The 13,864-nt window shown below is 33.6% G+C and overlaps 1 protein-coding gene across 13 annotated transcripts in view; it reads left to right on the forward strand.

The window, feature by feature from the left end:
- The window catches only part of SLO2 (slowpoke 2), a 471,240-nt gene that overhangs the window by 340,279 nt on the left and 117,097 nt on the right, over positions 1 to 13,864 (forward strand). For all 13 annotated transcript variants that reach the window (XM_067050782.1, XM_067050783.1, XM_067050787.1 and 10 more), the window contains exons 4-5: positions 6,293 to 6,491; positions 13,764 to 13,838. In XM_067050782.1, the coding sequence (XP_066906883.1) occupies positions 6,293 to 6,491; positions 13,764 to 13,838 (274 nt within the window). The remainder of the gene's footprint in view (positions 1 to 6,292; positions 6,492 to 13,763; positions 13,839 to 13,864) is intronic.

The following is a 13,864-nucleotide window of genomic DNA, read 5'->3' on the forward strand; positions in this document are numbered from 1 at the left end:
GATGGTTTAGTGGAGCCCCAAAGCTCAACTCCGAATGTCAAGATAGGCCTTATAATATTCATGTAGATCAGTCTTTTGTAATGGATTGGCAATTTAGACCGTTTGTCTAGTAAATGTTGCAATAGTCGGAACCTACTAGCAGTTTCTTGTCTTTTTAGTCTTGTATGAGGATTCCATGTCAGTCGTTTGTCGAGATGTAGTCCTATTATCAAAAATTAAAAAAAAAAATATTTCTAAATAGTACATTTTATTCAAAGTATTGTCAATTACTAGTCATTATATTTTTTTATCTTCCTGGCAGCAATTTGATACCATGTCGGAAGAACTCTATAACTTTTGAGGCTGTCCGCGAATCGACCCAACGGTATCTTCATATGATATAAAGCGCTGCTCAGAGAGGACAGGGGCAAGAGAAAATATGAATCGACATTGTTTGGTAAATACGGCGGGAATGTAGAACTTCGGTGGCTGCTGATGTCGATGGCCAGTTGGTCTCTGATTAGCAGTGATTATACGAAGCAAAAAAAAACTTTTTTTGCTATGCCTGGCATCCTCATGCAAAATCGGCGTTAAATGTCTCTCGGCTTCGGTTCATATAAACCTCGATTTCATTTTTTTTGAACCATTCCCAACTATTGGGTCTACTTTACAAACTCCTTAAATTCCTACCTCCTACTTACTTTTTTATCATCCGTTCCTTTCTCACTGATAGATTATACCACAATGGTTCCTGCTCATCCTTCTTCTCTCAGTCCGCTGGTGTTCCTCAAGGTAGTATCATCGATCCCATCCTCCACACAGCCTATACAACAGACATACCAACCAATTCAAGCATTATTCTCACACACGTATACAGACGACACATTTGTGATCGCAGTTAGTAATAATCCTTTAATTGCATCCTAAACTCTCCAATCCTATATCACAACCCTCGAAGAATGGTGGCGTAATTGTAGAATAAAAATAAACCTATCAAATCACCTTGACCCTTCGTCGTAAACTTACCGACTGCCCTAAAGTAAACTTTAATATTGTTGCCATTACCCCCGTAAAACAGATCTGCAACTTTGGACTACAAACGAACAACAAATGATTAATCTGTAATTCTCACACAAGACTGAAAAGACAGGAATCAGCACGTCGATTCCGACTATTACAGCACTTACTAGACAAACGGTCTACACTTCTAACTCATTAGAAAAGACTGATCTACATGACTATAATAAGGTCTATCTGAACATACGGAGTTTAGATTTGGCACTACACTAAATCTTTGAATTCTTCTCGTATCTAATCCTTACAATTCAAAATTATTCGTAGAATCCTCAATGCTGTTTACATTGTCACGAATAAAAGCATACATAAAATGACTTTAATGTTCCATGTTTAACCGATCTAGTCCGAACCAGATATCAATCCTTCCATAATAAGCTCCCAACCTCACTAGTTTCTAATCTTTCTTCATCTTCCATATATGACAATTTCTCCAAGATGTCTGAAAATAAGATGGTCACAAGACCTTCTAATGTAAAATCGTTCGAAAAAAAATTATCAAAGATTCAAACAATGTGAAACTGAATGTCGAGTCACTTATAATATAAATTTAATTTCTTTTAGAGTTAGAGGTTGGACATCCTCCAATAATACTTTCTATTCTGCGTCATAGTACACTAACTACGTTGTATGCTTTGTCTTACAAATCAAACTCATCTTTTTATTACTTTTTAAACCACTCACGACAACTATTCCCACCACACGCTTCTACAACCAATCGATGTGTAGGAGCTGCAGAATATTTCAAATTAAAGAATTAAATCAAAAGTCCCGCAAATGAGCCTTATTCGAACAAAATTTGAAATTTTCGCAGGAAAACAACTATGTGATGCTGATACGGAGTTACTAATACTTGAAGGTTATGTTGACACCAGATGACCAAACGTACGATATTATGTTTAACAGTTGACGATTTAAACGACAAACAATAGAAACTTATTTGTACCAGACTGTTAGAGAATATTACTGTTGACTATTTGTACTTTGTTTTAATAACAAAATGCACCTACGAAGAATTTGCTAAATTCTGGCTCTATGCTATTGTAAAGGAAAAAATCTGAATAAGAGGAGTATTGTAATAAATGAAAATGCTTTTATTTAAAAAAAAAATAAAAAGATAAATAGAAAAAATATAATCTGGTTACATAAAAATATATCTTACATATGTAAGCAAAAAACAAAACAAGCAAACAAAAGCAAGGAAAAAACTTTTTTTTTTTTCTTTTTTTTTAATTATTTATTTATTGTAATTTACAACTGTACAAAATAATACAATAAGTAAATATGTAGTATGTTTCATATACACTTGAAAATCTTGAGAAGGAACCACCCCTTGGTGGTACTTCAAACATTAATTTAAATTAAAAGGTCCCGTGGCCATCTTCTTTTCAGACGCCTCGGAGGATTATCAGGGATTGTTAAGGATGAAACATTAAGAATTAATGGGTTAGGATGGTTAAGGAGTTTGGAATGAAAAGACGCATATCTGGTTTGGGTCAAATCTGCAACGAATGGGATGTTAAGGTCTTTATGAATGAGTTTATTTGTGACGTAATAAGGAGCATCAAGGATTTTATGTAGGATTTTGGATTGTAACGATTGGATGCGGGAAGAATTTGATGGTTTGGTGGAGCCCCAGAGCTCAATTCCATATGTCCAAATTGCTCTGATTATTGTAGTGTATACTAATTTTTTGTAGTGAATGGGAAGTTTAGAGCGTTTGTCAAGTAAGTGTTGTAGCAATCGGAATCTACGAGCAGTTTCTTGTCGTTTCAGTCTTCGGTGTGGATTCCAAGTAAGTCTTTTGTCAAGATGGAGTCCTAAGTATCGAATCTGTTCAACAGGCGTTAGTAGTGTATCTAGAAAGGATACTGTAGGACAGGAGGGCAGAGGTTTACGACGAAAAAAACTTAAGACTAGTCTTGATAAAAGAAAAGAAACAATGGAAGAAAGAAAAATGAATGCCTAACTACAAGCCACTTCTCAAGATGAAAATAAATTTCTGTAGGTAAAAATAAACCAATTGACTTTCTTCCAAAGCTTGTGGGGACCGCTCAGGGCCTTGACCCTAAAGTTCGCAACAGTTAACTTCATTTCTGTACAAAGTCGTACTATACCTGAAGCAAAAAATGCTGGAGAGGTAGTGGACGTCCTTCTTGCACTTTCGATGCGAAACTACTAATATTATGTATGCAGAATATGATACGAAAAAGTTAACAGATGTCCTTTTTGCACTTTAGATGCGAGATAACTGACTCCTGTATTAGAGACATAAAAAAAGACAGGTGTAGCCATTCTGTATAAAAGTTTACAGTATTTTGTGTATGTTTTTTAGGGTTCAAATTCCCAGATGCTTTTTGAGTAATTAAGGGAAAAAATAGACAGTTCAAACTATACATTTTATCGAAAAAAATATTCTTTGGAAAGTTAAATTAGTTAAAATTTACTATTAATGTTATCCTAGGTTTTGGATATACGAGCTTAAGTAAGTAAGGAGCTTAAGTGAGGAGCTTAACAAAGTTTAAAGTTGACAAAATTTGCGAACTTTACAGAAAAGAGTTTCTACTTCGGATAGCTCATACTTTGTATTTACAGAATATACTCACTATTTACAAATTAAAAGAGTGAAAATTTTCGATTCTTAGGTAGTTTATTGCATTAATACGTAGACCCATCGATATAAATGTGTAGCCATTGCTCTATGGGGTATAGCTCATAAATTGTTTTTAGTGCAGCAGCTCTAAGCTCGGGTTCAGGGCAATCTTTCTTGATACGACCACATGCCAGTTTGAGTCGCCCGTAGACTTCAGCGGAATCGTGCTTTGGCATGTAGGAGATATTTATATTCTGTCTTTCATCAGTTGGTAGGTCTATCTGGTGAAGCATTTCCTCGGCTTTTGAAAGAAATGTGCGATGGGACCTCAGTCGTTCATACGCTTTACGATAATCCAACCAGTGTTCCTCTCGACGCATAAGCTTTTCATAAAGACACAGAGCAGATTTCTCCCTCCTATCCTGTAGTGGTTCAAGACCTGCTTGGAGTTCCATAGCTGTGATGGAAGTCGATTTCACACCGCCATTGATTATACGTAAGGCTTGATTTTGAACTTTTTCTTACTTTTCTAACGCTGCTTTGGAGGAGATTTTTAAAAGTTCAGCTCCATACACCAGATTAGGCCGTATGTATGATTTGTAGGTCGTACTAAGTACGTCCTGGGACGCTCCCCATTTAGTCCCTGTTAGCATTTTCCTGAATAAGATATCAATAGAAAGAGGATTAGACGGAAAAGGGGACTTTGGACCTTCAATAAAATTTATTAAAAAAAGTGAGAAGTTTCAAAGCCCTGACAAAGGTAACTCCGCAGATCGAGGCAGTACAAATTGGATTTTAAAGATTTCTACGCGGACATCATAACCCAAGTACATTCCTGTTGAACATAAATTAGGTTTAGTATTTCAAAGCCAAAAATGGATCGCTTTCGATATATTCTTTTTTTGCACAAATTCCGTCAAAATTAAACTTGACGTGTGTTTGGTATTTTCAAAACATGCAATAACATTTATGGTAAATTTTATTGAATTAAACTTTTTTAAGTGGTGTTGTTTTCAATAAAATGCTTTATTTCGAATACTCCATAAAGATCTGAAAAAAATTTTATTAAAAAAAAAGTGCGAAAATTTCTTTATTTTGGAATATTTCTTAAAACGCGCCAGGAAATTTTGTTTAAAATCTTCAAATTTGTTTGCAGTCCTCCAAAAAATCATGAAAATTTGGGGATTTTGGCGTCAGTGAGGGTGATTTCTCTTTTAGGGCGACTTTTAGAGCTATTAGAATTTCAGCCTTAAGTCTTTTTGTCAAATTAACCGTCGAAATTTTGCAATTACAAATTAAAATTTCATAAATAAAATAACGTATTTCAAACAACTTACCGCAGAGTATTCAAATTAACATTATCTACAACTTAAAAAGTCCTTTCGTTGAATGAAACTGTCAACAATATATTTTAACATAGCAGGATAGACGCTTATTCCAAAAAATATAATATTTTATAATTTCCATACTGTGAGATTTTTACTGGAAGATGTTGATTGACCGTGTGGAAAGATGAAAGGAATATGGTCCGGGTGCAGTCAAAAAAACTCAAATAGTAGAAATAAACTATTTTAATGAGCCAACGTTTCGCCCCACGTTGCAGAGCTTCGTCAGGGCTAAAAAAGATACAAACACATAGTTACATAAGGAAAACAAAAACATAAGTGTAAAATAACAGGGGTATTAAAATGTAAAAAAGTAAGATATAATAAGAAAAATTAAAGGTAGTAAATATTAAATGTAAAGGGTAATAGTAACAAATAGATAAGAAAAGAAAATACAAATAAAGAGATTTAAAAAGAAAAAAGAATACAAATCAAATGATGAGACAGAATGCATACCTATTTTGACGGCAGTCAAAACAAAAATGACCGTTGGTATTGGAAGGAGTGGGGACGGCAGTTGTGCCACAATAACGAAAATAATTTGTAAAGTAAACATGATAGAACAGTATTTAAATTAGGTGAACAATAAATGGAAATATACATTAAAACAGATAGAGAAACAAAGGAAAAGTAAAGTATAAAATAATGGGATACAATGTGTGTGATTAATCACTTAAAGTGATTAAGAAACAAAATATACCAAATGAGCGGGATTACAGAAAAGTGTAAAATATAATAGAAAATTAATAATAAAGTAATCAATATAAGACATACTTAAGGAGTTTTTTATTTTCCAAAGTACATAAATTTCGTAAATTTTAAGATTTAACTTCTTACATGTTGGTCGTACATTCAAAACCTACTTATAAATAGAATTGATCGTAAATGGTAACTAATTTAACTTTATTCTCGATTATTCTTTTGGTAAAGTGCATAGTTTCGTTGTTTACCAGCAGAAACATAAACACAGATTTTTAAGTAGACCAATGTGGAGACTTTTACGTCAGTTATGGTATTTATTTTTTAGGACCACGTACAATCCAACATTTAAAACGGTTTCTAGCTCCAAGTCCTTTCGTAGAATGAATCCTTCGCCAGTCTATTACAGGCTCTTCATTATCCAGGAAGCGAAAATAAATATCACATTGTTTTTTTTCTTTATTTCAAAACAAAATTAATAAGAACTACTTCATTAGAGTAAGGAAACAGAAAAAATATTTTTGGGTCAATGTTATATTTGAGGATAATCGCTATTTTGCAGCTACGGATGCGAGAAGCAGAACAAGACAGAGTTCTGGGCTTCGAGAGACCTGACGGAAGAGGAGTTCCAAGAGCACCCCATCATCAACTGGGACGCCATCCTGTGGGTGAAGAGGCCACTCGCCCTCTGGGTAGTCCAAGTGATCCTGGCGGCCATCAGCCTCACCGAAGCTCTCCTCCTCGCCTATCTCGGCTACAAGGTGAGTAGTTATCATCTCCTTCTAAGCTTAGGGAAAAAACAATATATATCAAAACATCAATACTTGTCTAATTTATTTTTATCCAATGTTTATTGTATAAGCTTTTTCTTTTTTTTTTTAATATCTTTATTGAAATTTACAACTGTATATTGTATAATACATTGAGTAAATTTGATCTTAGTTAAAATGGAGTGTTACAGGCGTGTAGAGAAACTACTTATTGGTAGCACTCTAATGACATTTTACATTAGCTGGTCTCTTGGCCATCTTCTTTTCAGACGCCTCGGAGGATTGCCAGGACTGGAAGAGGATGCAAGGTTAGAAACTACGGGGTTTGAGTGGTTAGGGAGTTTGATATCTGATCCAAGCTAGAACGGTTACATTCGAAACATTAAGGTCTTTATGTATGATTTTATTTGAGACAAATTAAGGAGCATTGAGGATTTTACGAAAGATTTTGGATTGTAAGGATTTCGAGGAATTCGAAGGTTTAGTGGAGCCCCAAGCACAACTCCTTATGTCCAGATCGGCCTTATTACAGTCATGTAGATCAGTCTTTTGTAACGTGTTGGAAGTTTTGACCGTTAGTCTAGTAAGTTCTGTAATAGTCGAAATCGACGTGCAGTTTCCTGTCTTATGTCAGGATTCCAGGTTAATCGTTTGTCCAAATGTAGTCCAAGATAGCGGATCTGTTCTACAGAGCTAAGAGTAACATTATTAAATGAAACTGTAGGGCATTCGGTAGGTTTACGACGATGCGTAAAGGTGATTTGATGGGATTTGTTGGAATTTATCTTAATCCTCCAATTATGACACCATTCTTCGAGGGCTGTGATATGGGATTGGAGAGTGTCATCGGCATACGTGGTGAGGATAGTGTTAGGATTGGCTGGAATGTCAGCTGTATAGACGGTGTAGAGGATGGAACCGAGGATACTACCTTGAGGAACACCAGCGGACTGAGAATAGAGGGACCATTGTGGTTTACTTTATTGTAATATTAAAATGCTACACAGATATATATGGAATTACATTATTCAGGTGTTGTAGTCCTGCAGAAAATCCCACTCAGACCATTCAGATCTTCCAATCAAAATTTCTCCGATACATCACTCACAATCCACCATTTAAATCACAAACAAATCATTGTATAGAACCTGAACATATCATTTGTGACCGTTATAATAAAAAATCAGAACAAAACTTTTCATGACTCGCTTGACACCTCAACCTACTGTTAAAACATTATTAACTGGCATGCTAAAAGTCGACAAGAAGACTGAAAGCCTCTATAGAGCCCTCTGTAGGGATCTGCTACATTAGGTGGATGCACTTTGGCAGGTTTCAATTTTAGGTTTTCAATTGAATCATTAATTTATACCAAAAGTCAAAAGGCATAGGTTCTATTTATTTTTATTTTTTGTAATATTACATTCTGTCTTACATTTATAGACAATGGTAATAGAAATCATAGAGATCATTTACATCGTATATACAAATATGTAAATTAAATGATAACGAAATAAGAAACACAAGGTGAAAAATAAATAAATAAAAACAAATTTAAACTTGAAGTAAAATAATATCTTAATCATTCCTATTTACAGTCTTTACAATAAGCCTGGGGAATCGCAAACAGGGTTTTTCCCGAAGGAAAAGCTGGAACGGGAAGACGGAATGACTCCGTAAGATCCCGGTGCTTCTCTCTCAACCACGTCACTGGTATAAAAGACATGTAAAATTGCAAAATAATGAATGATAATTTATCCAAATAATACAGAAATATTTGAATTAAAATTCGACCATAAGTAAGTTGTCATCAAGTTCAATCTCAAACTTAGGTATAAGGTTGGGATATTAAACAAAAATTCATCCATATTTTTATTCAATATTATTTCTCCGAAATATGTATATTAAAATTATTCTGTCGAATGTTGTATTTATGAAAATTCTATTGATTGATATCAATATTTGTCAATGTTCGATATAAAGTCAATTCGAGCAATTTCTTCTTTTAATTGTTTGCGTAGAGGAAGCTCTTAATTATAATATGAAAAACAAATGCTTGATGTAATTGGTATAATTATGAAGACAGTTGGTTAACAATGTAATTGGTGAGAGTAAGCGTTCTGTAGTTAGTGATTGAAAATAATGAAAGAAATTGACCATTCATATTTCACTTTTCCTGTAACGATTCAATTTGTGCTTGTCATTCTCAATCGTTAGTCGAATAGTCAATAAGGCAAAATACATTCGCAACTATCGAGTTAGTAATTTACTTTACTTCATTATCGAATATTAAGTCGGTACGTGACGTCCCAATCTAATTTTAATCAAAATTCAATTCCTTGATTATTGTCAAAATATGGCGCAACTGACTTGAGGAAGGAACAAAATCCTTGCGATAACTTTATTCGGTTCAATTCCCTTCAATAGGAATAAATTAGAAAGCATTTTCCTCATGGCCTGACTTCCAATTTTAGCGATAAGAAAACTGAAATTGGACAGCCATTGCTATAGTGTAACTGTATAACATTTGTTGTCTTGGTGCTATTTACTACATTATCAGGTTTTATTTATTACTTGTTATTTGTTAAGTGCTTACAACGGACAAGGTATCCTTATAATGCTTTGTTTAGTGAGCCCAGATTGTTTCGATGTATTCTATTATTTTCTATAATCTATCATCACTTTTTCAGGTTTATCTTACGGTAGTAAAATACCGGTGCTTGGGAATGCTGATGATTTGATGTTATTGGGTGGGAACAAATAAACTAAAGAACTAAATACAAACCACGTTAAAAAAAACCTCTTGTAAGGAACTAGGTCCTGAAATAAAAACGGATAAAACTAAATACATGGTTAGCAGTAGAAACGCGATCAATTTCGGTGACATAAGTATGGAAGGAAATACGTTTGAACAAGTAGATAGGTTCTACGGCAACTTGAAAAAACGAAATTGATGAGGAAATAAAAGCGAGGTCGAAGGTGTGAACTGCTTGTTATCTTTCAATTTTTAAGCTCGTGCCTTCTATCGAAAAACTTAAAAATTATAATTTACAAAACTATTATCCTTCCCAATATTCTTTATGGATGCGAGACCAGGCCCCTTACACTAATGGATTTCGAAAATAAAGTATTACTAGAAATATTCGGACTGAAAAAGGACGAATTAACGGGAGAATTTAGAAGACTACAGAACACTGAATTAAGGGAGCTAATATAATTCAAGTTATAGCATTGCGGCATATTGCTATGTACTAGTAGCAGATTTACTTGGGATGCCAGGATAATCGCTGAAGGCTATTATCCAAAATAAGTTGATTAATTGATTATAAATTGAGTCCTAAAAAACTATTATTATAATTGGATTCCTTTCCAAAGGCTGTTTGTGTGTTTACCAGTTTACCAATTAAATACCTTTATATTTATAAAATGTTCTTACCATTAATTATATAGGATAATAAAGAGTGGTATATTAGGTTATATAATAGTATATAAACTACATAAGGAAACTAAGTATTTATTTACAATTTGTTATTGTGATTAAAATGATTCAGATAAAGGTTGCCATAAAATATAAATTATTACATGATTACTTATTACTTAATTTATACTTATAGCTGCTGATGCCGTGGGATGTAGTGCCGTGGGTGTCTTCTGTTTGATCAGGGATGTCCTGGCCTCCTGGCCTTCGTAGGGTCGGAGTGCATCCTCCTGCATCCTCTTGAGGTGCTCCTCCGTCTAGCCCTTCCTGTAGAGTGCTCTCCTCTTCTCTTGTAAATTCCCTCTTGTCTTTTTCTCCCACTTCCCTTTTGGGGCGTTACCTTATTTTTAAATCTCTTCTCTGATTGGTTATCGATGTCCGAAGACTCCCGAGGCAGGCGTCCCCCTCCTCAGGGCCGAGGATGTGTAACAAAAAGTTTGACTTGTCCAGGAAGGGCCTGCACCTGGTTAATTTGATTCTGGTCCCTCGTCCCAAACTATCATTTTTGTTAGAACACTTAAAGGTTAGCCAATCTAATTTTCTCAGGGGCCTCTGGTAATGTGACAAACTTAATAGAGATGTTTTCATATCCGGGGACTCAGTAAGAGACTCCTACCCTAACCAGGTATCGGGGACAGATAACAAAAAACCTTAATAAACGACATATTGTTGAAATCATGTCTAATTCCTCGATACATAGCAATATATAAGATAGGCGTGTAAGGTTGTAGGGCTTAGTAACGAGTGGAACACTAAAATGTTAAAAACACTGAACCAACGCGTAAACGTCCGAGGGGTAGACCGAAACGTAGATGGAAGGATTACATTAAATCTGAATTAGTGGAATTGGGTTTGGAGGGGCATCAAGGACGTATGCAGAGAGAGTTATGTGGTATCGGCATCGAACCTTTGGGTTCGTTAGGCCTTCATTATTATTATTATTATATTTATTACTTTTTCGCAGCAGCACCTTCTTTGATCCATTTTTTTTTATTATAATTAATTTACAATAGTTATATTGCGCAACAATTACTCATTTCTTATATATATATAGTAATATTTAATTCATAAATACTAATATACATAACAAGTTAAGGGGTAAGTGGATAAAGGAACAGATTTTTTGAACCTGTAGTTTGGATGAGGAGGGTAGGTGGCCTATTTAGCTAGTGTGAGGTACTCTAACCTCAAAATCCAATTAATAACTGAGATAGCTAGATACAGAAGGGCTATGTACACTTCGAAATATAACAAGCTTCAATAAAAAAAAAATGAACCTTTTTTTTCTTAAAATTTACTATTTCTAACATAACCCCTTCGTCCACTTACCATTCTATACTTCTGACTATACCCTTATACAACTTATAATTTTCTATGTCGACGATTACATTTCAATTATGTTTTACATTTAGATAAAAAATAAACTCAAAGAAAAATAAACTGAAAGTTTTGAGAAAAAAAATATAGTTCGTTATTTTTATATAGTATTTTTTCTTTATTCAGGAAACTACATCCAATATAGTCCGAATAGATGACATTTATCAGACGGAGCCAAACCACACAGAAATTATGAATATAATAATAAATATTATTTAAATATGAGTTATATACACGTTTGATTATTAGGGCACTATGAAGGCTTCTACTATTCATAAAAACAGTAGAATATGAATTAATTTCTAGCGATAAAACTAATAATTGAATTAAAAAATACAACTAAATACAAAATATTAAAACAAAAATTTGAAAAAATAATTTAAAGAACTTATAAAATGAATAATAATGATGTGGTTTTACAATTAATAAATTTATTATAATGAGGTAATGAATTCATAACACCTATAGAGTAAACTTGATTAAAAATATGTAATAGACATAATATTACACAAAAAACAATAATATATACAATACGTAACAAGATATCTAATATTATGAATACAAAAAAGAAAGAAGCATTTAAACCAAATAACTAAAGAATACGATAAAACAAAATGATATAAGAATATGATCAAAATAAAGATCTAAGTACATCTAAATAAATAATATATATAATTAAATACAAAGATATATAGCTAATTTTAATCGCAATATAATAAATCGAAGTTACTATGTGCAGTTAGGAAAAAATTCGGTGATCTGGTAAATAAAAATCAGTTACAGAGATTCATAGAAGTGAGAAAGTACCCACTCGAATATTTCTTTGTGGTTGATATATTTAATTAGGATTGAAGAGATATGGCACCATATAGTTTGAAGTACCTGTACCAAATCTGTTTTTATAGGGTGGTTTGATAATTTGATTTTTTTTTCCTTTAACATTTTTTTAAATATTAGTTTTATTTCTAAATAAATTACTATTCTTAAATTTTAGAACAACATTGCATAAGTGAAGTTGAAGTGGTAAACCGGCATCAATTTTGATATATTCTGCTTTACCACTGCGGTGTGTTATAGTTCTCAATGTTCGATGACGTAGATTTGCAAGTTTTGGTAAATGACTATCAGCAAGGGCACCCTAGCATTCGATCCCATATCTTAATATCGATTCAAATAATTCTTTGTACAGTACTAATTAGGAGTAATAATTTTTTTTGTAATATTAAAGTCTTTAAAGAGAAGTATCAGCCCACTTCTGCCTCCTCGGAGGCACTCCCTCTACCGAGGTGGGTACCAAGGAAAGGTCATCCTAGGGTGTGTACTGAGTGGTGGATAACTAGGTGCGATAAATAGAAGGAAAGACACACAGAGATAGGATACGGAACGCCACCAAACGGGATAATCTAGACAACAGACCGGCTGAGACCATTCTGGAGGACCACAAACTAAGGTGGTTTGGACATCTTCTTAGGATGGATCCAGACAGAAGCGCCAGGAAGACATACGAGACCCACACGGAAGGGAAGAGACCTAAAGGAAGGCCTTGTATCTCCTGGGAGTTTGAGGGAGGCATTCAGGAAGCGTGAATGGACTGAAGTAGGATAGGAGAGTTGGTTCAAGATAGAAACATTTGGGCCAGACTCTGTAAGTGGGATCCTCACACCGCACAGCGATAGAAGAAGGAATGTCTATAGAATAATGCTGAAATTTTGTGTGACCATACAATTAATTTCTTTCAGACATTTACAATGCGGAATACCCAAGAAAAAGTATTATCCACAGTAATATCAAAATATTTAATATTTTACAGTAACATATTATCAAATTCACAAATGGCTTTATGTTTATATTTATTATTATAATTATTAATTATATTTACTAGTCGTATTATAATTTGTTACTTTAGTTATTAAAGTTTTAGGTCAAGATTGGGAGAAATGATGAGTTTTTGTACACGTACTCTTCTATGATATTTATTTTTAATTATAAATGCATCTTTGTGTTTATTTACATTTATATATTGCTCTCTTAATAATATATCACAGCCAGTTTGTCTTTTTTTTGTTGTTATTTGGAGATTCTTTGAAAAATAATCAGCCAATTTGAGATGGCTTTCACAGCTTACAATCCTAATTATATATTTAATAATATGGCTCCACCCTATTATAATGGAATAAAATAGAAAATATAAAGTTTTACAGAAGTATCTTGATGTAACAGTTGATTCTCGATGTTGATCCACTTTACGCTTTTCCATGAAGTATTATTGAGCTAGCTAATGTTGTTTAGCGCCGCAGTAGTAAATATTATTATAACCTCCAAGTAGATATATTTATAATAAACAATATAATTATTTCCTCCAAGTTGATATATTTATAATAAACAACATTTTTACTTCTATATTTTAGGGAAATATTTGGCAACAACTGCTATCGTTCCATTTCATCCTGGAGCTGGTTAACACGATCCCCTTCGCCGCCACGGTGAGTACAGAAATATATTAAACAAT

The sequence above is a fragment of the Halyomorpha halys genome, unplaced genomic scaffold (genome assembly GCF_000696795.3).
Source record: "Halyomorpha halys isolate HHAL.00 unplaced genomic scaffold, Hhal_1.1 Scaffold333.1, whole genome shotgun sequence".
In the NCBI taxonomy this organism is placed as follows: domain Eukaryota; kingdom Metazoa; phylum Arthropoda; class Insecta; order Hemiptera; family Pentatomidae; genus Halyomorpha; species Halyomorpha halys.